This window comes from Phyllostomus hastatus, unplaced genomic scaffold (genome assembly GCF_019186645.2).
Source record: "Phyllostomus hastatus isolate PE091 unplaced genomic scaffold, TTU_PhHast_1.1 phas_scaffold_345, whole genome shotgun sequence".
Taxonomy (NCBI): domain Eukaryota; kingdom Metazoa; phylum Chordata; class Mammalia; order Chiroptera; family Phyllostomidae; genus Phyllostomus; species Phyllostomus hastatus.
This window is the reverse complement of record NW_025334024.1, coordinates 24855016-24868860: the sequence shown is the minus strand read 5'-3', so window position 1 is coordinate 24868860 and position 13845 is coordinate 24855016. Positions and strand designations below refer to the sequence as shown.

Here is a 13845-nt window from a genome sequence, read left to right as displayed (position 1 = left end):
ATTATGTGAAGAAAAAACGCTTTAAATGAACTCTAGGTCCGTCTCTTTCTGTACCACCCCGGGACTCTCCCAGACCGAGTCCGTTCGAATGGTTTCCCGTATGCTAAGGCCCACTGCTTGTGAACTAAGGGCTGGCTGAACCGGTACAGGATGTCCCGGACGGTGACCTACCGGGAGCTCTGCTGTAACGTAACTCATCAGAGTGCATATCGTGGGACAGGAGTGGCCCCTTGGACTCACTCAAGCAAATCCAGTTCCCAAAGTGACAGGAAATCCCCACCACAGCGCTCTCCAGCATGGTTCGAGTGCACTCCCCGAGTGGTGTCAGAGCAAGGGCCCCGTACACTCGACTGCTCTAACCCTGCCTTTGTCTCTGACCCTTGGCCAGGCTGGGGGTGAGAAAAAAAAACGATTCTCACCTGTAAGAATTTTTCAAGTTTAATGTGAAATAAAAAAAACAAAACAAATAGAAGTCCACTTTCTTTTAATGTACAAAAATGTATGAGTAGAAACAAAAGCAAGTCAAACATCATCACATACGTTTACACCACTATCTAGTTCTCCATGTCAACTCGACTATCCAAACGCCAGAGAGCAGGTGGCCACCGAGGGGCTGGGAGAGAGATGAAAGAAACCGCCCTTTCCTGCTGCGTCTCTCGTGCGCTGGGCAGGGCTGTGCTCACAGGGACGGCTTCTCTCGCTTCTCCACCGCGCGGGGACTCAGTTGTATATGAAGTTGAACCTGAATTTTAAAAAGAACAACAGTCTTATTAAAAACAGAATTATTTACATAGTTTCTACTGGAAATGATTAAAAAATGTATTTGGACATTTCTACTTCCGCTTGACAACTTGACATTTTTTGGCGTTTTCTACACTAAGAAACACTTTTCTCTCACCTGTTACATCCTATACATTAAATAACAATGCTGCTGAATACTTTCAATAAAAAAGTCTCAGTGTGATTAACTGCCCACTACCAAGTCCCCGAGGGAAGGACGAGTTTCCACACTCCACTGTACTTGACCGCTCGGCACAGCTCCCGACCTGACAGGCAGTCTAAACGCATGAGGAACAGGGCCTCCCTCCACCCCCACCCTGCAGCTTCTGACGATGCGGCCCATCGGCAGACCAGAGCAGAGGAGTGAACAGTGAAGTATGACGAGTGCAACAAAGAAAGACCAATTTTACTCAACTAGCTTTCACAGAAAGCAAAATCACCGCTGGAATTATTTTTAAACTAACATTTATTAAGCACTAACCAGGTGCCTAGCACTAGGACAAGCATTTTGTATGTGTTATTTCACTAATTGCTCATAATTTTATGAAGCAGGGACTACCATCCCCATTTACAGATGAGGACAGCAGAGAGGTGCTGCCACCTGTCCGAGGTCACGCTGCCAGCAGTGCTGCAGGCGGCGACCAGACCCAACCGTGACCGGAGTCCGCACGCCTGACCACCCTGCTGGTTGGCGAGGCCTCGCCATGGCTGGCTCCAAGGAGCTCGACCAGCCTAAGTCAGCATTTCTCATAGCTCTGCCTTAAAAAATATATCAAACTCCATATAAAAATTCAGGACTTAGTCCCACATGCCCCAATTTGGGCCTAAATACAGTAGTTTCCAGAAAGAAAATGTGTTCTACCAGGAGACTGAATCTCCACACTTTCATGTAGACAGCGCCCTTCGTATTCGCCGCACGTGACCGACTACTGTTTTGCCTTCCCTTCTTTAAGTGCAGGCTCCCCCTGTGCTGAGCACCAAATCTGGGAGGAAGAGTCACACAAACACCAGAATGTCATGGCACGTGAGGGCCACTTGCACATGACCTAAGGGTCCACCTACTGCCTTAACTTCCTTAAAGACCTAAATCCCTGAACCGCCCCTTCCCCGGGGGCTCGGAGCACTGCGCATCCGGCCGAGCGGACGAACCGGCCGCAGAGCGCGGCACGCACCTGCTCAGCAGCTGCGGGAGGCTGGAGATGATGGGCCCGTACCCCGGCGCGTTGTCGTACAGCTCGAACAGCGGCGCGGCCACCAGCTTGTAATTTTTAGGGACGGCAAACAACGCTGGAACAAAACAAAACAGGACTCATTTTTGCTAATTCCTTATATAATCACAGCTTCCCCTTCACTTGTAATCATCAACTTTACCTTTGAGGAACGTTTGTGGAAAAAATAACTCCCGTGAATACATGTTGGTTCTGTACTTTAAGCAAAGTCCACAGTGAGAACTTTGGAACCACCCTCTACAGAGATCCGTGCTGTTAACTACCAAGAGCACCATATAAGTTGTGAAAATGAACAACAAGCCTAAAGATGCTACTTTAAAAAAGTCAATTCATCCCTCTCCTACAATTTTCGGTTCATTCCACTGTGAAAATCAATACCAGCAGCTAAACAGTTATGAAAAGTAACGTAGTGCTTAAGGCTCCAGCTAAAGTTAATCCCCCACCCCGTAGTGCATGACTGGTAGGTCTGTGAGAAAAACGAAGGAATTCTGTTTAAACATGGCATGTTTCTGATATTGCAGTAAATCCAAAAATTCAAGGAACCTGAAGAAAAAACAAACAGAGGTATCCTTGAAATTCCCCCACAAATGTCTTCAGATAGCTGCATTCAAAATCAAAGCAACTTACCTTTCTCTTGAAGTTGGACCAAAAACAACTTCTTATGTTCCTTCGGTTTTGTAATATGTGCAGGAATGTACGGATACTGCAACGACAAGAGAGAGTAAGTTCTCGTTACCAAGGCGTCCCGCACGCCGCCACGCCTCTGCTTACCAGCTCCCCATTTCGGACCTCAGGCCCGAATGCCGTCCCTCTGAGACCCAGTCCCCCGTAACGCAACGCAGCTCTGCTCTAACGTGTATCCTGTGACTTTGCTTCATCCCACGCTGCCCCCCCCGCCGGCACAGTGCGAACTGCTGAGCGCAGCAGAATCCGATCCGGCCTTCTACTTACCAACAAAGAAATGCTTCAGTTAACACAAAACAATGCCCTATTCAACCATTCTAGACAAACAGGTATACAAAAGACTTATGTACAGCTTAAGAGATTTATAACATGATAAAGTCTGATATTAAATAGTGCTTTTAAAAAAGTTTTTGTTTTATTTTTAAAGTATTGTTACGAAGTTAAATATTCTAGAATCCCGATGTGGATGCAACAGAAGTTCCCAAACCGTGAGCCCAGCAAACTGCCCAGCATCACCCGTTTCCTCCTGCTCAGAACACCCGCTCCGCTCCCGGTGTGCCCTTCCTCTCCGGCCCCCGCCTCGCCGTGGGGGCGGCTGTGCCCACACAGACGGACGGACACAGGAAGGCGGCGTGCGCCCCCGTCCCACCGACACCTGGCCAGTACTCCAGTTCGCCATCACCCGTAGGTTACATCCCAGACCACCAGAGCCAAGACAAGGGCTCAGTGCACTAAGGCGACTGTCCTAGGACCGACCCCCTTCACGGTAGGGGATGTGAAGGACAGCACTTAGAACTTCTGGGCCATTACTGAGCGTTTCCCAGGTATATCAAGGGAGGCTCAAAGTAAGTTTACAGTTACTGTTCTGGGCATCTCTGGAGCAAGAACTCCATTTCCAGATGAAGTTCTGCTTCCGTACAGCCGACACAATTCTCAGGCGGTGCGCACCGGCACCAGCTTCCACCACACCCCCTCCCCGCCCCTCGGCTCCGCGGGGAGGCACAAGAAAGAGGGCAGCCAGAATAACCTTTTGACTGGCCGACATTCTGTGCAGTTCTTGACCTGGAACGTCCTGGCATGCAAAGAAGCTATCGAAGTCACAGACCCTTGTCAAAAGAATTCGGCATCTATTTTCAAGTATCCCATTGGCCAAAGACAGGAAAATTTATGCACCAGTAACAGCAATCATTACAATGGATTAAAATACATTAAACATGTTTAAATCCATGAGGTCAAATGACACTTTAGAAGGTCACTGAAAAAGATGCTTTTCGTACCTCTCATCAGCTTCTCCTCACAGGCCGGATTTCAGGGCAGCTGTGTCTGAAAGTGTTGACAGCACCCCCCTGCTGCCACTGGCCCACTGTGCTTTTCAGCCTCAAGGCATTTCCTAAGCCTGGGGAGTCCCCCACCCACCCAGGGCTCAGACTCCACATGGAAGTGCAAGCGAGTGGACACACCCCCATCTCATTAGGGCTAAGCGCCCATGGCTCTCCATGCCTCCTCCTGCGGACAATTCCGAGGTGCATTCCCCGTGGGCCCTCAGCAGGGCCGCCCCAGGTGCCCTCAGCTGTAATAAGATCAATTATGTTCCTTCTTTCGACCACTGCGGCTTCTGGTCTCCCCTCCCCGAGCTCTGCTGCTTCCTGGGATCACCTCCCAAACACACCACCTACACCCAAGTCTTTGTCTTATTCTCACGCTGGAGTCAAGTCCAATCTTGGAGGATACCACGGAACTAATTCCATCTTCTGAAAACTGTTAGGCAGAAGAAAAGCAGCATCTACTCTTTCCTACACAAACTGTGCTTCAGGGTAATCAAGTAGCTGATGAGGGAAGTTTCTCCTTACCCAAGGATCACAATTCTAAGGTATTTAAAGATCCAGGACACTATCATCAAGGAGCTATCAACATGAAAAGGAGACGGCCAGCCATTGTAAAGCTCCTGATGGGAGTACACAAAACCACCCGTGGTGGCCAACCTCTGAAAGGACCCCCAGCGGTCCATTTCCTGGTATGCACAGCTCTGCGTGGTCCCCTCCCATGACGTACACTATGTGGCTTGTGCCCCCGACAGCACGCTGCAGAGACGACAGTGTGTCACCACCAGCACTGGGTTGTAACAGACTGCGGCTTCCTACTTGGGCCCTCTTTCCGCCACTGTCTCCAGTTCCTGGATCACACACTTCGGGATAAGCCAGCTGTCTCCCCGGAGCTGCCCTGTGAAGACGCTCTCGTGGCAGCTGGGGAGGCCTTGGGTCAGTAGCCAGGAAGGAGCTGAGGGGCCCCCAGTCCAAGAGCCCGGGAGGAACCGCAAGCTCGGCTGAGACACACGTGTGAGCTTGGAATCGAATCCTCGGCCTTGAGAGAGCGCAACCCCAGCCGACAACTCAACCAACACCCCCCAGGACACCATGACCCAGAGCCACCCAGCTAAGCAGCCCCCAGAGGCCTGACCCTGAGAAACTAAGATAATGAACGTTTGCTGTTTCAGGCCGCTAAGTCTTGGCGTAATACGTTAGGCAACGATGACTGAGCAATGTCCCACGTCTGACGAGCCTTGTTCCCCCTCCCCCAAAACCGAGCCCAAATCCAACCCAGCGGCTAACTGCCCACCAACTGACAGGGCAGAGGGGAGCAGGAGCAGCACATCCGCTGACCGCAGGGGAAGGAACCACCATGGGAACACTAAGGACTTTCAATAGCCTGTTTCCATTAACAAGGAAGTGACAAGGGAAAAAGGACGGGGAACCAACCTGGAGATATAAAAAGACTTAAAAGACTATCCTAATTCAAATAAATTATAAAAACAAAATAACAACATTCGAAACCATAAAGGATATGTGAACACTGACTACGTGTTTAATGACATTATGGAATTACTTCTTATTTTTATTATGATAATACTACTGCGGTTTTAAAAAAAATATCCTTATCTTTCAGAAACATGCACTGGAATATTTACGACTGAAATTATATCGAGGATTTGCCTCCAGAAACTCTAAGGCGAGGGCAGGGGAGTGGGGCAGGGCGGTGAAATCTGACAGGGAGCCGCTGACCGCTGAAGGCGGGTGACAGGTACGGGGGTGTATTTAGTTTTCCTATTCTCTCTACTTTTGTATATATTTGAAATTTTCCTTTGAAGGAAAAACTGCATTGCTTTTTCACTTTTTATCTAAATTAAGGAGGTGAAAAGGAAATTTCAAGTCACATTCTACCTAACCTCCTTAAACGGCTAGAGGTCAATCAGTTTCCCACGCCCCGAACGCCCAGCACGCGCCCCGAACACTGACCTGAGGGGGCTCGAAGTTCGGCCTCCACCAGTTCCCGATGCAGTCGTCGATGACCCAGTCCTGCAGGACTCCGTCCTGCCGGCCTAGTATCTGTCGGAAGGAAGAGGCACAGCCCGTGAACGAGGAACCACGCGTGCCCGACACCCTTCTGCCACGAGAGAACTTTACTGGCAGTGCTCCTAACAGAGGCACGCTTCCCCTGTGGACAGCAGAGCGTTCAGAAACTGCAATCCCAAGCACCCCTTTGGGGGGGGAGCGCATAACTGTTGCATTTCACTTCGTTCGAGGTCACTAACTCATCCCTGCTGTCCACAGAGGTTACATTTCTTCCAACTCAAACGTCAGTTGTCCTACTAACTTCAGTCTCCCTAAGAGACACCCCGCTGCGATCCTGCTGGGATCGGCAGACGCGCAGCCCTGCCCACAGCCGGCAGGGCCCCAGGCTCCCCCTCGCCTCTCTCCGCTCTCCACTCCCAATCCTGGGTCTCCTTTCCCAGTTTATTTTGGTGCTGAGCACCCTCTTATTCCTGAGAAACCGTGTAAGAGGTAACACAGTTTTAGAGACCCTGTATGCTGGAAATAACTATTTTACACACACACACTTGATTTAGTTTGATTAGACAGAGAATTCTAGGGTAGGAATCACGTTCCCTAGGTTTATAAAGGAATGTTCCACGATCTTTTAGCTCCCAGAGTCATTTCTGGTGAGTCAACGCCGTTTCTGATGTTGGTGCCTGTGTTTCACCCATGTCTCTGTCCCCACCCACTGTGGGAGCTTTTAGGGCTTTCTCTTTATCCTCGCTGACTTAAATTGCATGATGTGACCGTGCACAAATCTTTTAACGTTCGTTACAGAGGGCAGACCGGTAGTTCCCTTTGGTCTGAAAACTCACACTCCTCGAGTTTGGGAAATTTTCTTAAGTTATCACTTCGCAAACTCTTCCTTCCTCTGTCCTCTTCATCTGTACAATGGACCCTTCAACAACACGGGTTTGAATTATGCAGTTCCACTTACATGCAGATTTTTTCAATAAACATTGTAAATGTGTTTTCTCTTCTCTATGATTTTCTTTCCTCTAGCTTACTTCACACGGGAATACAGTACATAACACACATCACACAAAACATGCGAGAGTCAACTGTTTTATGTAACCAGGAAGGCCTCCAGCCCACAGCAGGCTGTCGGTTAGGTTTAAGGGAAGTCCAAAGTTCAAGGTGGACTTTAAACTGTGTGGGCAGGCAGCGCCCTCTCACGCTCACATGGTTCAACAGTCAAGTCTGGTTTAATCTGGTCCTTCTAGAAAGATCTACTAATTTTACCTTTTCTTACCTATGGTCTATCTTTTCATTTTACTTTCTGGTAGATTTCTTAAATTCAGTCTTTTAACTACTGAATTTTTCATTCCACTAATTTTTTTGTAATACTCATGAGTTCTTTTTCATTGTTTGAATTATCTTTTTACTATTTTATTTTTTAAATTCTCACCTAAGGACATTCTTCATTGCTTTTAGAGAGAAAGAGACAGAAATATCAATTGGTTGCCTCCTGTAAGTGCCCCGGCCAAGACTCAAACCCACCACCTCTCCGCGTACCAGAGGCTCCAACCAACCGAGCCACACTGGCGAGGGCTGGCTGCCTGTCTCGATGGCGCACTGTTACACAGGTGCACTGTCTTCTTTGTCACGCCAAGCATACTAACTGGGACTTGACTGATCTCTCCATTCGGTTTCTGGTGGCTTCTTTTTGCTTCTTCTGATCTTTCTTGTCAAGCAGGTTTCTCTAAAAGCCTGGTGATACTTAGTTATCTGCTTACAAATATGGGTAAAGCAAGAAGATGCTTAACTGTCACCTCTGGGAGTTTGATGCTAGGACTACACTAATTCCTCGGAAGACTCCCAAATGTCATCCATCTGGAGAGATTTTGATACTGTTCAATCACTGTCTCCAGAAACAAAACCTCTGACCTTCAGCCTGGGGTAAAACTAGTTGTCAATAAACTATAAACCTGGTAGGAAAAGCCCCAAAGTCTCGCTATTCAGGATGTAAACTTTCACTTATTCTCCCTGCTCAACCTTTTCACTGCTTAATGTTTTCTGACTCAATGTCTACAAAGACTCAATCACCAGCCAGATATGACCCAACTGTACAGAGTGGGGGAGAAGATCCAGGTATATAAATACATCCCGGACAGACTGTCAGCCAACCCTGATTTCAGCCCACACACGGCCCCACTTTCTCAGGCACCAGGCGCCCCCAGTCCCTGGCCTTCCCAGGGTCCTGCAGGCTGGCTTCTGCGCTGCCCTCCTGCTGGGCTGAGGTTTCTATGCCAGTCATGGTTTGCCTACCTGTCTCCCAGCTTCCAAAAATCTTTGTTGTTGTCTAATCTTGCACTCCCTCGGCCCTACTGGATTTATATCCTTTTAAAATCCCTTTACTGCTTTTTTGGTGGAATTCTGAGATGGAGCTAAGGTAAACAGGTAGGTTTGAGCTATCACATGTAAATGGGTATCTAAGAACAGCACAATATTTAAAAGTGACAATGCATTTAAAAGTTACTAAAAAGAACAACAGGTCAAAGTGGCAGAATTACAGATTACTCTAGTTTTGTTTCTACTTTTCTGCATTTGCCAAGATTTTTGCAAAGAATATATATTAGTTTTGTAATTAAAGGAGAGGGTAGGTTGCATGCTAAAAAAGAGAAGTATCTCATATCAAAAACATCCCATAATCTCAAAAACCTCCAGATTCTATGCATTTGGCTGCAAGCCCTCAGAGGCAGACACGAGACTGACTTCTGAACAGTGGTGCACCTGAAGCCCTGGCCAGGGGCTCGGCTGGTTAGAGCATCGTCCCAATACGTCATGGTTGCAGGTTCCACCTGCAGCCGGGACACACACCAGAAACAACCAATGAATGCCCAAGTAAGTGGACCAGCAGACTGACGTGCAAAAACGAAAACAGGTATATAACAGAAATCATTCTCTTGTCAAAGTTCTGCATGGCCATGGCCTACTATGGAACAAAACGACGTGCACTCACAGCTCCAGCTCCACGATACACTGGCCGTATAGCATCAAGCAAGTTACCCGAGCTCTCTCTGCCCTAGTTTTTTAATCAGTAAAATTGAGTTAATAATAGTACCTCCTTCCTAGAGCTATTGTGACAACCAAAGGAATTACTGCACGTAAAACACTGCCTAGTACAGCAAGTGCACAATAAATGTTGGCTTTTATTATCCATTATTGTTACATAAACATTTAGGGAAAACAAGTAAGATAAAGTAAGCATAAGTTCAACTGGTAGAAAATAAACATTGTACATACTAACACTCTGGGATTTAAGTTTTATTTATTGAAAAGTAAATATTCAAAATAAAGTTATCCTTTTCACAAGACATAAAAAGCCTAATCATCCAGTGAGTGGATGGTATCAACACGGGCAATAATAAAACCGCCGAAGTGGTGAAATAGAAAAATACCTCTGTCATTAAGCGTTTTAGTCCTTCAACTTCATCTTCTCCTGGGTTAAGTTCACCACCAGGTCTGCATAAAGGTTAAGAATTTCAGCTTTCAGTGTAATGCAATTCGGGGAGAAGACAGTAATACTTTTTTCTGTCAAGTAACTGAAAACACACATTTCAGTGTCACACGATGAGGCAATCAAAGGGAGAGAGAAGAACGTGCTAGAAACAGAAAGCTGAATCCGTGTTAATTTGCCAGACTAAGAGTAACACGAACTCTAATTTTAAACAAAGTTTGTGCCATAATACAAACGTTACATAATTGCTGACCACCAGTCCACCCCAATCCCTTTTTCCTGGAAGCTATCTGGCGTTAGTGAGCTCCACAAGTGTCCACAGAGCAATGGACCACACATTCCTTAAGTCAGAAGAACGGGGCATTTTCCCAGAACTCCAGTCTAAATATTTGAGACCTCTTTTGGTACAATTTGTTCAAATTGTTGTGAACTAGATGTATATCGAGAAATTCATGAGCTTAAATGGTAAAGCTAAATAATTATCTATAAAAATACAAGCCATTTTAAGAATAGAAAACGCTATTCATCCAAAGAAATAACATCAACTGTTTTTAGTAATGCTACGATGACATCTAGTAACCGAACTTGGGATCACTTTGTTTAGCAGGGCTCCTACCAAGCCCCGTCATTAACGTCAACAACATATGGAAACACGCAGACTTCTAGTTGGGCAATGAAAGACCACGGCCCTGGAGAAAAATTACTTGTGCCATTCTCTTTCTCAAGACCCCAGAACAGCCCTGTTTGTTGAGACAGATGCCTGGCGCTAAAACTCTACTCCAAAGCTGCCTAAAACAGCAATCCCATTTAGAGCTGCCCTGCGGTAAATTCCCCCGACACTTACAGTTTGAAGAAAGTCGTCCCCAGCTGCAGCAGGAGCACATGGGGTAGCCGGTGCTCATGGACAATCAGAACCCCTTCCACAGTCCTCCTCATTCCAATCTTATCAAATTCCTCCCTCATGCGCTGAAACCTGGCTGCAACAGAGCTGTCCTTCTCGTACAGGGGCTCTTTTGTACCGAAAGTGTAGTTGGTGAGAGGGTACCTGTGATCCAAAGACAAACGCTGCATGTGAGAACTGGAGACCATCATTTACCACCACAGACAGCAACCACATTAAACACACACACGCACACGCGCACACACACACACACACACTCTCTCTCTCTCTCTCTGGTGAAAAGTGTACATACTGTACTCAGAGCCTTAGGATTTGTCCAGAGTTACACAACTAGTTAATGAGACAACAGAGACTAGAATCCAGGACTTGGGACTCTAAAGCCAGAGCTTGTATTAGATCAAGCCTGTCATTCTACACTTGAACTTTCAAGCGCAGGTAACACTATCCTTAAGGCCCTTAAATGCTTACAGAAGTGGTGATCTGGACATCTGGTGGTGGCTAGTGTAATAGCATTGCCAGGCTGGCTAGTGTCCCTTCCGGCTCCTCTGACTGCTAACCTAATCAGAAATTCTACTAATTACGGGCACTAATGGCTAATCTCTTTTTCTACAGGTGCAGCCATCGCTTCCATCATCTCTCCCGTTTTCTCTAATTCTCCTAGTCAACTACCCTTAGCCTTTCCTGGACCACTCCCCTTTCATCTCCAGATACACTTTTCTTTCCCCTCTAAAACCTTTTCAGCCTTCTGCATTTATTTCATTCATTATCCTTAGTCTTCCCCCTCCTCATGAAGTCTTCTGCCCACCATGCTTAATCTGAGTATTTGCTCCTCCTTTATCAAGAATTCAAAATATGGCTCATATTGCTGAAGGCAGTTTTCAGCACGTTGCCCAATAAAGATCAAAATTTTCCTTAAAAATAATTTAAATTACCACAATTATATTTCTATCACACATATCACCTTCTAACTCTTCAATCCTAAGACTTACAATTCCAGTAAGTCTTTGAGTAAGAAGAATGCTTTGCCCACACTGCCTATCCCCAAGGTATCTATCTACTTTATAAAAATTCCTTGACCTAAAATCAGTAACTACATGACTAACCCACTCTATTCTTGGAAGGGGAACAAATCAATGTTGCCAAAACTTTAAAAAGTTCATTCCAGAAGCCAAATTCTAAGACTAAATGAAGCAGCTCTTAAACACACCATTTCCAGGGTGCGTTGAAGATTTTCAGAAAGACCTTCCCCAGTAGTTCCGATGCTGAAGCTGGTATCATCATTAGCAGCAGCAACCTCACACGGCACTGTGTGCCGGGCAGTTTTTTAGAATGCTTTATCTAGATAGATACTCAGTTCTCACAAATGAAGCTATGAAGAACTAAGGATGGCTGTAGCACATCTCTACGACAAGAGCCAGCTCTCACATCATCAAGGAGACAAGCAAGCAACGTGACATGTCATTTTCAGCTGTCAAATCGGTGCCAGCTGGGACACACACATATTATTTCCATCACACTGTGAGCTTTATAAAGCAGGGACGACATCTTACTTCCTCGCCACTGTTCACCCAGCATTACGCCCAGTGCCTGGTACAAAGTGGGCATCGGTGCAGTATTTTTCTGAAAGAAAACACTGAGGGAGACAGGACTTGTTCTCCGATTGAGGTTACTCACACACGAGCTGCGTCTACAACACGACGATTATTTCTGAATACTGTACTTATCTAGGAGAGGAAAAGTCCTGTAAATCTATCAGCCAGTAACTTTGATGGAGTGAAGGTTAAAACATTTTCACATCACGGCTGAAGGCAAACGGGTCGAATAATCAAGGCAAACTGCCAGGGAGCTGTGGGTCCTGGACCAATCACCACCAAACATGATCCGGAAGCTGCACTTCCATATTTTTTAAAAGAGGAACATCTGCCTTTCCCACCTCATGGGAATCTTACCAGAATTTTTAAAAGGAGCTATGTGAAGTTAAAATGTTATTATGTCAATATAATAGCTATTCACTTGCATACATGCAACTCCCTACTAATTTCAGATTTCACACAGCTAGAATTTTTTTTATTTAAATTTTCTAACCAGCATCTGTTTTGCCAACAAAGCAATAGCCACCCTTTCAATTTCAAATCGCTTCTGAGGGGGAAAATGCATTTGTTTGAAAGTAAAACAGAACACACCAAGAGTGTCCTATAAAAACACCACTATCATCAGTTAACCGTGCACCTTTTAAACACGGGCCAGAATTAAAAGGCTACCTTCGTCCACTGGGGCCAGCCAGCATCCCTGTGCCTCACAAACCCTTAGGAACCCTAAGATAAAAAAGCATACTGTCGAGTACTTGAGCAAGAAGACACAGCCCAAATGCCAGTCACCTGCCTTAGCGAGGTTACTTGTGAGAGTGAACTCGAAATGCAATGGCTTTTGGTGCTTAAACACAAAGGTGTAGATAACCCAACGCAGCCCCAGTGGGTTCCCTGGGTTACACTGTAGACCCCTCCACGGTTTGAAAGCCCAACCCTAACAGCATCCAACCTCCCAAGCGGGGGCCTACGGGGCGCCTGGATGCTCCCACTGAGTAGAGGCAGAGAAGACTTGTCCATGCACAGCGCAGACCAGATAGCCCGAAGCACAACAATAAAACGTATGCTGATGAGCTGATAGGCCGTATAGCGGTTAAGAGAAAAATGCCAATGTAGCAAGATCGCGAAAGCTTACTGTTAGAATAGCAAGCACCGCGTTTTGCGGTTATCTCTGGGCAGGTGGAGGAAAGAAAGAGTTCAAAGCAAACTAATGTTCTTCCTACGACTGAATCCAGGGCTTGGGAAGAAGCCTTCTTTCCGGAAAAGGAAAACCCTCTCAAGTAGGACGCTAACGCCTAGGCGCTGGACAACAAGGGGTCTGCAGGAGCTGGAAAGGCCCGCGCTCAGGAGCGGGAGTCCGGGCGGGGGGAGGCGTGGAGGCTTCGAGGGCCAGGGGCGCGCCGGAAAGGAGATTGAAGCCTTTAGCAACGCTCCCTAGAAAGGTAAGTCGGTGGAAGCAGCGCCGGAAGGCCGGGCCGCACTTACAGGTTGATTGTGCGCTCCAAGGTGAGGGGCTTGGTCTGCTGGATGTACTTGTTGCCGAACTGGTTGACCCCCCGGGGCCAGCCGGTCTGCGAACGATTGGGCGGTACCACGGACATGCTGGCGAGCACCGGCGGCGAGCGGAAAGAGAAGGCAGGGAGACTTTCCCGGTGCGGGCAGCGGTCGTCTGCGTCCCACTCAGCAGCCGCCGCCCGCCATTAACGTGGGAGCGCAGAGAAAGGTGCACGCACACCGGAAGTGCATCCAGAACCTCTGGCGGCAGGAAGTAGAGAGGCGTTGGCCAGCCAGGCCGAGCACCATTGGAACCGTCGCTGGTGGATGGCCGCAATAT

General features: G+C 47.1%; 1 protein-coding gene across 1 annotated transcript; it reads right to left on the bottom strand.

Moving 5' to 3' along the window:
* Positions 1-467: 467 nt before the first annotated feature.
* Positions 468-13749, bottom strand: NUDT21 (nudix hydrolase 21). Its single transcript, XM_045819125.1, has 7 exons — positions 13497-13749; positions 10369-10569; positions 9466-9529; positions 5987-6076; positions 2637-2712; positions 1953-2067; positions 468-742 (listed from the first exon to the last, which is right to left on the bottom strand). Exons 1-7 carry the CDS (start codon positions 13610-13612, stop codon positions 721-723), a joined length of 684 nt encoding a protein of 227 aa, XP_045675081.1. The 5' UTR covers positions 13613-13749; the 3' UTR covers positions 468-720.
* Positions 13750-13845: the final 96 nt, after the last annotated feature.

What these genes read in the sequence shown, in the direction of transcription:
- NUDT21 (XM_045819125.1), bottom strand. Translation starts at nt 13,612, where the DNA reads ATGTCCGTGGTACCGCCCAATCGTTCGCAGACCGGCTGGCCCCGGGGG. An exon ending in TTGGAGCGCACAATCAACCT is followed by an intron (nt 10,570 to 13,496) that starts GTAAGTGCGGCC and finishes TTTGGATCACAG; the next exon opens with GTACCCTCTCACCAACTACA. An exon ending in CGAACTTCGAGCCCCCTCAG is followed by an intron (nt 2,713 to 5,986) that starts GTCAGTGTTCGG and finishes TTGTCGTTGCAG; the next exon opens with TATCCGTACATTCCTGCACA.